At 34.4% G+C, this 13,054-nt stretch overlaps 1 protein-coding gene across 1 annotated transcript in view; it reads right to left on the reverse strand.

Moving 5' to 3' along the window:
• LOC106883370 (uncharacterized) overlaps positions 1-13,054 on the reverse strand; it is a 232,528-nt gene that overhangs the window by 140,955 nt on the left and 78,519 nt on the right. Inside the window, exons 2-3 of the mRNA XM_014934362.2 lie at positions 8,730-9,397; positions 1,425-1,464 (exon numbers count right to left, since the gene is read on the reverse strand). Coding sequence (XP_014789848.1) covers positions 1,425-1,464; positions 8,730-9,288 — 599 coding nt within the window. The 5' untranslated portion in view covers positions 9,289-9,397. The remainder of the gene's footprint in view (positions 1-1,424; positions 1,465-8,729; positions 9,398-13,054) is intronic.

Below are 13,054 nucleotides of genomic sequence, written 5' to 3' on the forward strand. Positions count from 1 at the left end.
ATATATATATATATAATATATATATATATACTTTTTATGTTTCACTTTACCAGAAATTTGGCAATAGCATAGTCTTAAGCACACTACTGAGTATGGGAGTTCGTTGAAAGCTCCAACAGTGAATAAAATGTATCAGGATAAACGGTACTCTACCTGTAATGGTAGGGATCTACTCACTGACTTTGCTTAACTCATCATTATCAGAATCAAAGAACAACATTACTCACAGAATTTTAGCGATACTGAATAACGCTCTGTAAAAACACCAAAAACAATCCACAGTAAACAAAATACACGGGTACATTTCAATCAATAATTATTTACTACTCGAGGAAAGTAACTTAAATTTCAGTGTAGATATCAGACTAGGCTCGAACAAATCCTCCCTCAAATCCTTCCTCTCCAATCGACAAGTTGTTTTGTTCCATACTTCACGTCTATACGAGTATATGAGACTTTAGAACAAAACTGAGTGATTGTATTTTTCGTTTGGATACCGTAGTAAATGAAACGTAAGTTATACCCCTCGTATTGTTAGTAATTATCTTATAAGAAATGTTCAGTGTCTCTACCTAAATTGTCGTGTTGAAAAATACTTAAAAGATTGAGTGATTGCTTAATTAGTGGTTAAATTGGTAATTTATGTGATTGCTTTGTTAATTAAAGAACTATAAACGAAAGAAATCCCACATGTGTATTAGATCTAGTTCAACATAAATGTGGAGAAGACAGGAATTTAGATCAATTCTCAACAAATGAATTCTAAAAACGTGTTGTTGCTAAAGAAAGTGTTACTCATTGACAATCATTAAAAAGCAAATGCGGATTCCGAAAAATATCGAAAATATAGGCATGGTGAATTAAGTAATCTATTGATTTCTTAAATAGTCACAAAGCATCGACTTTGTATTCGATGGGAAGCAAGATTCTGAGGCGTTTACGCCTTTTCAAGAGTATTAGTGAAGTAGGTGAATTGAAATTCTTTCGTAGTAGATTTTGAAATTGCATTGCTGAACGTTATTTTTCAGTGCAAAGAAATATCTAAGACACACACACACACACACACACACACACACACACACACACACACGCACGCACACACACACACACATATATATAAGCTGATAATAGAATACAAATCTATAACTACATGATTAGTTTTAAAGTGTGTTCATATGTACACATGCATATATGCATGTACGCGCAAAATTGCACAGACACTTTCATTCACATACACAGACACAGACACACACACACACACACACACACACACACACACACACACACACACACACACACACACAAATAACTGCAAAATGCTTACATAGAATTTCATCCACGGAAATACGCAAACACTTACACACAATACTCACACACGTACACACAAAAATAACTACAAAACACATACATAGCTGTTCTCTTACCTTGATAACCTAGTTAGATTTTGCTGAAAGGGAGACAATTCTGTAAAGATATGATGAATATTAAATCAACTGTGAAACATTTCAAAAACTCTATTCAGTATACAAAATAAAGAGAAATGGGGTCAATTCATTCAACTACAAATTGGTACCCCAACATGGCCGCAGTCTAAGGACTGAATGACGTAAAATGTAAAAAAGAAATGTGGTTGGTGAGTTCTAAGGGTGTTGAATTTTCTCTCAAAGATTAAAATTGACTCAAGTATAATGAAAATAGATCGCATATAATTATCTGACCGATGACTAGTATAAATGGTATAATAAACAGTAAGATATGAGGAAAGCAGTGATGGCTTGCTTCGAAAACTAATGTGTATAAGCAATCGAAAGGTGGATCAAATTGGCATACAGAAAAGAAGAAAAAAATCTAACCTTTCCACTGTAACGAAATTGTGAAAAGGCTAGATTTTCTGCTGTCTTTTTATCGTTTATCATTTACTTGTTTCAGTCATTAGACTGCAGCCATGCTGGGGCACCACCTTGAAGAATGTTTTAGTTGAATGAATTGACTCCAGTATTTATTTACTTTTTAAAGCCTGGTACCTATTCTGTCGGTTTTCTTGGCATAAACAGACCATCACCGGTTGTCAAATGGTCAGGGGGTAAACACAGACACAAAGATTCATACACACACATATATATATATATATATGTATGTATGTGTGTGTGTGTGTATGTGTGTGTAGGACGTATTTCTTTCCGTTTCCGTCTACCAAATGCACTCACAAAGCTTTGATTGTCCCGAGGCTGTAGAAGACACTTGTCCAGGATGTCACACAGTGAGACAAAATCCGGAGCGATGTGGTTACGAATCAGACATCTTACCAAACCGTCACACCTGAGCCTATGTTAAAAAACTAATAAATCATACATGTACTGAGTTATAATAATTTTTACCTAGAATGGAAACAATGTCTACCCCCTGAGAGTGTCTTATTTCAAGTAACGAATAATAATATCTTAATGTGCCAAGTGATATTGTTACTGCAGTGAAGTAAGTCTCAGTAGATTCATACTCAATGTTGCTGAAAATATTTTGGATATTTTGTTCAAAGCAAATATCACTAAGTATATATTTAAGCCACTAAGTAGATGTGTTTATATCTTAGCTTTCGAGTCTGTTTTGGTGCTATTTCATATAGTGTATGTCATTAGTTTTTCCTGAGAAAAGTATAAGCTTAATAACTCATTTGTTACCTATTCTAAGACAAATAGAGTTAAACACTAAATAATAGTTATTCAAAATAAATATTCTATTATTTGATAATTAGTTCTCTTCGTTTCACCATCATATAAAGTAAATAGTACTTTTCCAGTTTATTAATTCAATTCCTACCTGAGTCGACAGTATTCAATACTTGTCTCTCCTCATTTGGATTCCGTCTCTATACAGAGTAAATGACAACGATATGATACTTAGTTTATTTATTCAACCTTAATATAAAGGTATTCAAACATGGCTGCAAATCGTTAACTTACCCTATTAGATTCTGACCCATCATAGAATTATACCTTTTCTTTGTGTCTGTTTTACTAATTTTGTTTTCTAGCCATTATTTCATTCATCACCTGGGATTAAAGCATAACTAAGATAAATAACATTTGCATTATTGATAAAGCGTTAGTAGCCAATGACCTGCTTCCTTCAATAAATTTTTATGTGTCATCACGTTCTTTAGAAGGACATCTTGAAAAAGGTTATCGAGGAGTGTTGAGAATACTTTAGATTTCCTGATGTTGTTTTTTCTTGTGTCTGTGTAGGAATATATTATATCACGGTTTCCCCAAGTGGAAATAAGTAAAAATCAGTGGTAACTAAAAAGACAAAAAGGAAAAAAAAAGGTCGACAGTGGACTTTATTTTAACATACTACCTATATCCAACTGAAGTGATTCATTAAGACAAAATACCGGTAATGTACTGCACCCCGATTAAAGCACATTACTGGTATTTAGTTACACTCCGTTAACCCCGGGAAGGGGCCAATGTGATATGCCATGACACTGTAAAGCACTGATGAGAAGACATCAATACTAATATGATTATCAGAAACACCATGCTTAATCTGACAGACTTTTGTTTTATATGTCTGTCAGATCATGAGACCACGTGTTATACACTTAATGGCAAATTAACGGTACTGCTTATTGCCTTCTAATAGTTAGTGAAACCCTTTGATCTCAGCATACAAGCAGTCTAATAAAAGCGTGATCAACTATATAATGATCCGACTGAATTTTACTTCATGTTATACGTTTGCATATTTATAGCCATAGAAATTATGTATCAAAAGTCAGCAGCACTGACAACAAAATGTGAAATGTTTATATTTCAGCTACTTGAGGGGAATCTTCCCGACTAAACTAACTCCATACAATGAAATATCGATTTTCTTTTACTTGCCTTAAGCCTGTCGTGGTGTTCGGGTAACTGAACCAATTCCATTATTTTTTTCGTTCTTTTGAAATAAATAATATCGTTCATCGACCCCTGAATGATGAAAGCAGACATCCAGGAGAGATTTGAACAAAGAACGCAAATAGATTAGTACTGTTAATTTTGCTTTCATTCAGTTCGTCTACCATTTCTGCCGTCTAATCAATATTAGAATAACAACTAATTCGAAGACACATATATGAAGTTAATAGAAAAAAAAAATCATTAACAATATCATATAACTTGGTATTTTCCGTTAACCATTAAAAACAAAAACAAAGAAATAATATTTTTCTCATTTGTGTTGGAAGAATAACAAGAAATTATCTAAATGACCGATAACAATTCTAAATTGTGCCCTCAATGCGCAAGAAAAACTAAACTATCCAACACCTACGGCTTATCATAACAGTCTTTTGTCAATGATTCAATATTATATGAGAAGTAGACATACTTAGCCAAAGGGTATATCGTGAATATACACAATAAAATGTTTAAATAAATACAATGAGAAGAAATACAAATCACTATGCATTCAAGTTTTCAAGCAAACCGTAGCTGCTGATTACCATTAAAACTTTAGTGAAATGATTAGAGAGGCACGCCTAGTCGCATTCCATGAAAAAATACATAATGCGCGTCACGGTTTTCATTAGATTAAAATCGATAAGTAGTTTACTTCATGGTGATTTCATGAACTGTTTGGTGATATCAGTAGCGAAATTTTCGGGACAAAGTGAATGAAACTATAAGTAAAATACTCAAATTCAGCTAGAATATATAATATACATATGATATCTTCTATCATATTGTTTATATTGCTGTACATGTTTACAAAACGTAACTGAAATTGACCGCTCTGAATTCTATAGAAAATCTACAGATAATGTGAAAATGGAATTGAAGTACTGTTAGCATACAGTGGGATAACATCGACTTAATAAACCTAATAAATACATACATACGTATGTATACACACACACACACACACACACACACACACACACACACACACACACACACACACACACACACACACACACACACACACACACACACACACACACACACACACACACACACACACACACACACGTATGTATGTATGTATGTATGTATGTATGTATGCATGTATGTATGTATCTATCTATCTATCTAAGATTCGGAAAGCTCATTTATTCGGTATGTAAAATGTGATTGATAATGTAAACCAGATACGAAAAAGTGTAATTCGCCTCTGTATGGAAATGCTGTGTCCTATTTTTTGATATTATCATTATTCATTCATTCTTGAAACGCAAGCTGGAAAATATTTAGAAGAATGGAATGAAAAATGCGCAGTAGCCTCTAGCATTCTATCAGGTTGAGTAAAAAGTAAGCAACGCTTTGGACCATGAAAAATTTGTAGGGGGTTTTTGCAGAGTTCTGAATTTTAAAATAATATTTTCGCAATTGTCTGATAATACAAACATAAACGTGCTCAAATGCATCAATAAGTTATCGATATTTTTTTCACTGCTGTTACAGTCATCTGAAATGGAATGTCAAAGTGCAGTATTCGAGCAACTTTGTTATTCAACTTCAAAAAAGGACGTAAAGCAGCTGAAACTGGTCGCGATATCAACGAAAGATTTAATGAGGAAATGACCAATGGGTGATCAGCTCGAAAATGGTTTAAATGATTTCGCAATGGAGACCTGAGTCTTGAAGATCGTGAGCGTAGCGGACGCCCATCTGTCATCGATGACGGTGAATTAAAGGCCGTCATTGAGAAAGATCCACATAAAACCACTCGAGAACTGGGAAAAGAACTTCAAATTAGCCTGAAATCTGCCTGCAACCAGTTGCATGCGATCGGAAAATCAAAAAGAGTGGAATGAAAAATGTGCAATCGCCCTCTAGCATTCTGTCAGGTTGAGTGGAAAGTAAGCAACGATTTGGACTACGAAGAATATTTTTTAAACATTTTTTTGAAATTGTCTGATAATGCAAATGGGTACCACACAATTTGAATGAAAATTAGAAAATTCGCAAATATTAAATTTGCGCGTCGTTTCTTCTCCATAATCAGACCGATCCATTTCTCGATCGTATTGTAACCTGCGATGAAAAGTGGATTCTGTACAATAATAAATTCGCAGTGGTTGGACCAAAATGAAGCACCAAAAATCTTCCCTAATCCCGAGCTCTTCAAAAAGAAGCTTAATGGAGACTGTTTGGTATTGTACTGCTGGAATTATCAACTATAACTTCTTAAAACCCGGAAAAGCCATTACTACAGAAAAATATTGCCATGAAATAGCCAAAATGAATGAAAATCTGCTACTCCTCCGTCCCAGACTGGTCAACAGAAGAGAGCCAATCATTCCACGCCCCATTAGTGGGGGGAACTTGGCTACGAAGTTCTTCCCACCCAGCTCATTCCCCAGATGTTTCTCCAACTGACGACCATTTATTCAAGCATCTTGATGGTTTCCTGCGAGTGAAGGAGTTCAAGAATCAAACCGATGCTGAAAGTTCGTTCAAAGAGTTCAACAACTCCAGAACTCCAGATCTTGATGCTACCGGAATAAACAAAATTGTAGCCCATTGGTTGATGATAACGGTACTTTGGTGACTAAAATTTCCGCATTGAGGTGAATTTCATGTTTCAAAACGTTGCTTACGTTTTACTCAACCTGATATAATTTCAAAATTACATGGAATTTATGATTGGAATTAGCAGAAACCTATAATTAGTCTTATGGTTGTCACCAGTTTATCGATAAAGTTGGTTTATTTCCGAATCTAGACTTTATAATTATTTTCTAACATTTACTTGTTTCAGTCATTACGCTGTGGTTATACTGGGGAACCGCCTTAAGAAATTTTTGTCGAACGATTCGAGCACAAAACTTATTTTCCTTTTTAAGCCTGGGGCTTATTCTACCGTGTCAATTGCCGAACCACTAGGTTACAGGGATGTAAACAAACCAACACCGGTTGTCAAGCAGTGGGTGGGACAAATAAACAGAAAGACGCACACACGTTGATACACACACGCTCACACAAGCATATATATATATATATATATATATATATATATATATATATACAACGGGCTACTTAGTTTCCATCTACAAAATTCACTCACAAGTGTATCCTTCTATCGAACGTAAAAGACACATACAAATTCAGTCACAAGTGTGAGGTTGAACCCGGAACCATATGGCTGTGAAACAAAATTCTTACGACACAACTATGCCTGCGCCATCCATTGTAGAAAAATGATATAGAAAGTCTATTCTACCTTCCAGACCCAATATTTTGCTGGAAGAATTTCGGTTTATATAATGATTCTAATGCCTAAGGAAAAGCGTGACATACACACCTTTTATTTTCCATTCTAAAATCTCAGGTATCTGGCTGTTTAGAAGAAAATAGCAACACTGTATTAGTACTGTTATTATATCGTAGACGATAGAATTAATATTAGGCTTAAAAAATACTGAGGTCAATTTATTCGACTAAAAATTCTTCAAGGCAATGCCCCAGTATGGCTGTAGTATAATGACTGAAACAAGTAAAAGATAAAAAATAGTTGCTGGGGGTGTATAAATTCTGTTATGCTCTTTGGAAAAATGTCTTTGGTATGTTTGGTATATCTTTGGTATGTTTCTCGTTCTTTGTTAGAATTATTTCATCATTTCCCTAATTTCCCCATAATTAAATCGATTATATGATTCAAGACAGCACGAACCTATAATTATTTTACGATGTTCACAACTCTATTGACATCACTGGTTTGATTCCAAATTCAACCTTTAGTATTCAAACTGTCCATTATGAAAGAATTTGTCAGAGAGCTAAATCTACCGTCCAGATACAATATTTTGCAGGAAAAACTTCGATTCATATAATGCATCTAATATCTGAAAGAAGCATGAAATCCACTATGACAATTTTTATTTCTCATTACGTCATTGTCGGATGTATTCATTTAAAAACTATTTTAGGGGGAAATAAGATACCATAATCTCAGATGTATTGCCATTATAAAGAAAAGAAAAATGAAAAACAAAAAATGTAGTTGCTGTTTGTATAGATGTGCTGTGTTATATTCGGAAAAAATATCTTTGGTTAACTTCTGATTCTCTTTTAAAACTGCTTAACTCTTTCAAATAATCTTCATGGGACATGTAGATATGTCATATCTCGTTTCATTGTTGTTATCTACCCAAATTACTAATTCGATGTAAGAAATATTTTATTAAAAGTATTATAGCATAAAATAAATACTTGAAACAATATATGTTATTTCTTGACACTTTCCATATTTCTTGTTAGAAGTAGCAAACTCTGTTCTTATTTCTTTATTGCCCACAAGGGGCTAAACATAGAGGGGGCAAACAAGGACAAACAAATGGATTAAGTCGATTACGTCGACCCCAGTGCGTAACTGGTACTTAATTTATCGACCCCGAAAGGATGAAAGGCAAAGTCGACCCCAGCGGAATTTGAACTCAGAACGTAACGGCAGACGAAATACCACTAAGCATTTCGCCTGGCGTGCTAACGTTTCTGCCAGTTCGCAGTAGCAAACTCTGTTCTGCCAATAGATATTTAGGCAAGACATTTCGAGAGAAGATCCATGATTTCGTGTGACAAAGGGATTTCACTGCTTGGTAGACAAATATACCAAGAAACAAAAGAGACAAAAACCAAATAGTTAAGGAAAAGACTATTAAAACATTGACTGAATTGATAAAACGAAAGGTGAATTTAAGCATAAAAATTTTATATTGGTTGAAAGAGAAAAAAATCTGAACTTACTATTGAACTTTCTATACTCCGAGGCAATTGTTTCGCTTTCCTCTTCCGCAATCACGCCGTCCTTCTTTTCCTGCTCTTGGTCCTGCTCCGGTTCTTCCTTGTTCTCTTCTTCCCCGTTCTTCTTGTCATCGTCCCCTACCTCATCTTCATTTTCCTTTATGTAATTATGTAATGCAGTATCATTAACAACTTTTTGAGCTTCTTTCTGTCCTTCACTATTATCCTTCAATGCAGTCGATACAGTCTTTCTGTGCGGCGATCGTGGTGAGCCGTTATTTTTACATTTGATTTTGTTGACCCCCAAATTTGACGCAAATATTCGATGAGATACTTTCCCATTTCGAAGTTCGACAGTATCAGCAATAGGTCTCGACTCTAATTGCTTGCATATCTGGTTCACTCGACCCAACCTTTCGGTCGGAACTCTTGGCGAACAACTATCATTTCTAGGAAGAGGTCGAGGCGGTTTTGGAATCCTATTTGTTGAGGAATGGGAATGCTCAGTAATCCTTATAGATTTTGGGGTTTCTTCGAATATGTCTTGGTCGGATGTATTCATTTTAAAAATTATTTTGGGAGAAAATAAGTTACAATAATATTTTCTCAAAAATTCCTTTTGGTATTACTTATTTCTGATTGCACGGTTATACCTGTTTTCATCCAGGATACTGCAAATAATAACAACAGAAATAATAATAATAATAATAACAACAACAACAACAATAATAATAATAATAATAATAATAATAATAATAATAATAATAATGATAATAATAATAATAATAATAATATTGATGATGATGATAGCTCCAATCTCCATGAACTACAAAAGATAACCTTGATGGGTACAGCCCATATACTATGGAAAACTCTTTCCATCTAAAATGGAATAAATGTGGTGATATTTTAGCATACATAGCAAAACAAAAATACCTTTGCTACTCTTGGCCTCCGGAGGATGCCCGGTAGTAAGGCAGCTGAAATAAAGTTATAATGAAAAGAAACCATGATGATGATAATAATAATAATAATAATAATAATAATAATAATAATAATAATAATAATAATAATAATAATAATAATAGATACCCTTGACATGACATTGGTACTCAGAAAAATAAATCTGGGGTACTAACTAAAGAAAAAATCCCAAATAATCAACCACCTCCTCTTCATGGATGATTTGAAACTATGTGGCAAAGATGAGACACAAGTGAGTTCCTTGGTGAACACGATCCACCGTTTTAGTACTGATATTAGAATTCAATTTGGACTCAAGAAGTGCGAAGTAATCTACCCCAAAAGAGGCAAGGTACATTTAAACCGGGATAGAAATACCGAATAAAGACTTGATTAAGCAAACTGAAACGGAAGGATATAAATACTTTGGTGTACTAGAGTACAACGAGATAATAGAAAAGAAAATAATGAAAGAACAACTGAAGATAGAGTATTTCCGAAGACTAAGGTTGGTGTTGCACTCAAAATTGACTGGATAGAATAAATTCCAAGCAGTTAATACGTGGGCGGTAACATCACTTGGTATGGAGCGATAATTATAAAATGGCAAAAGAGAGAAGTGAAGAAAATGGATACCAAGACCAGAAAAATGTTGACAGTACACGGAACCTTCCACCCTAAGAGTGACACCGATAGACTGTACTTGTCCACAAGAAAGTGTGGGATAGGTTTAATCAGTTGCCAGGATTGTATCGAAGCAGAGGAAAACAGCCTAGGGTGGAATATAAAAAATGCCGTGGAGCCATTGTTGAAACACATGAAGAAGACTGGCCTCATCAAAACTGAAAATTGTGTAACTAAAGAAAAAATTAAACAAGAAACGAACAAAAGAAAGCGAAAGTCATGGAAGAAAAAGAAAATGTACGGTCAGTTTGCAAGAGATGTGAACGCTAAGACAAATACAGAGGACCGGTAGCAATGGATGAGGAGGAGTAATCTGAAAATAGAGACAGAAGCACTCATATGCGCAGCTGAGGAACAAGCGTTAATAACCAATTATATGAAGTGCAGAACTTGCAACACTACCGATAGCGACAAATGCAGAATATTTAGTGAGAGGGGTGAAACGGTAAGGCATATCATTAGCGAATGCCCAAAATTGGCACATCGCAAATATAAACGACGCCACGAAAATGTGGCAAGAATGATCTATTGGGAGCTCTGTGGAAATCACAACCTTCAAAGTGCAAAGATGTAGTATGAGAAAATTCCATAAGAAGTCACCGAAAACGAGAACTGCAAATTACTGTGGATGCAATTATCCAGTGCGATCACCTGACCAGACATCGGAAACCAGATGTGGTGAATAAAAAAGAAAGAACATGTATGATAATCCATATAGCATGCCTCGATGAAAACAGGATCAATGTGAAAGAAGAAGGACATAAAACAACTGTGACGATTTAAAGTACGAAGTACCAAGGCTGTAGTCAATGAAGTGAGTAGACGTGACACCAATAGTAAATGGTGCAATTAGAAGTATCAGCACTCAACTACCAGCATGGCTGAAAAAAGATCGGTGCAAGTGTGAAGGTAGAACACCTACAAAAATCAGCATTGCTTGGAACTGCAAGAATTCTTCGCAGGGTCCTTGAAGCATGACCAGTAAACAAGTGTCACCTTAACCTGCTGGATGTGGACAGCTGACACTTTCCACTATACCCAGCAAAATAAGCTGTGAGCTTTCATATAATAATAATAATAATAATAATAATAATAATAATAATAATAATAATAATAATAATAATAATAATAATAATAATAATAATAATAATAATAATAATAATGATGATCCCCGTACATACTGACAAGACTATAAAAGCTAATAAACCAGATATTATAAAAGATCAGACAAAGAAGACGTGTTTATTAATTGACATGAGTATTCCCTCTGATCATAATATAGCGGCGAAAGAATTTGACAAGATCAGTAAATATAAAGACTTGCTAATAGAAATTGAAAAAATGTGGCACCTCAAGGCGACTACCATACCAGTGATTGTAGGATCTCTAGGAATGATGAAAAAAGGTACTGAAACCTATTTGAAAATGATACCAGGCTTATCATCCCTACAGGAAGTGCAAAAAATCGTGCTAACTGGAACGACTCATGTACTGAGAAGAGCATTATCGCTGTGAAAACAACATCCATTCATGAACTTTTTTTTTTTCTTAAATACATGTTTTACCTGTGAATTTGCGTGTGTGAACTGGGAATGCATACAACGAGTTTCTCTGCCCTAGGTGTACGGAAAACACTCGGCGAGAAATGGAAGAAAATTTGAAGAAAGAAGAAAAATAGTAATAATAATAATAATAATAATAATAGTAATAATAATAATAATAATAATAATAATAATAATAATAATAATAATAATAATAATAATAATAATAGTCGGCTGGACGTGACAGCAGCTGGACGTATTCTTCGCAGCTCTGACCTGTCAGCAGCTGAAGACACAGAAACACTAACACAACCCAGCAGGACAACTGAGAGATAACTCTAAAAGTCTGGAATATCTAGTTTCATGTGAATATTTTGAAATTCCCTCAAAATACGTTAAGGAACTTACATATCTACAGCTTTCGAACACACAAACGATCAGCTTTAAAACTTACAACGCCTGAAAATACCTATCCTTTTCTTTCCCCCTGAGTATTCGAAAATGAAAACATCATCTTTATTCCAAGAACTCTATAGTTTTCTCTGTTTGGACATACAAAAAATAAATCATCTCCAGTAAATTTTATAACCTTAATATCTATAATTTTCTGTGAAAAAATGTTACCTTCCTTTTCTTTCCGGTCTTTTTCCCCCGAAAATTCTAAAATGTAAACATCCTTTTTATTGCAAAAAAAGGCACAGTCTTTTCTGAACGGACATACAAACGAACAACTCAAAAAATTTAGAAACTTTAATATCTCAACACGAAAACAACTTGAGGAAGTAAGCACGTACTGCATAACTACAAAAACAGTAAAACACAGCAAAACTTTTAAAGATAAAATGAAATTCCAAAGGAAAAAGAAACTCAGAAATTCAAAAATTCAACGAGGTGAACATCTCTTCCTCCTACTATTCCCAAAGACTGGAATATCTACAATTTCCTGTGAATATTTTAAATCTCCCTCCAAATAAAATAAAATAAGTGAAGAAACTTACATACCTAGAGCTTTCGAACACACAAGCAATCAGCTTTAAAATATCACCTTTAATATCTACAACTACAACACTTATCCTTTCCTTTCTTCCTGAGTATTCGAAAATGTAAACATCCTTTTCGTTGCAAAAGTCCTACTGTATT

This window comes from Octopus bimaculoides, chromosome 2 (assembly GCF_001194135.2).
Source record: "Octopus bimaculoides isolate UCB-OBI-ISO-001 chromosome 2, ASM119413v2, whole genome shotgun sequence".
NCBI classification, from domain to species: Eukaryota; Metazoa; Mollusca; class Cephalopoda; order Octopoda; family Octopodidae; genus Octopus; species Octopus bimaculoides.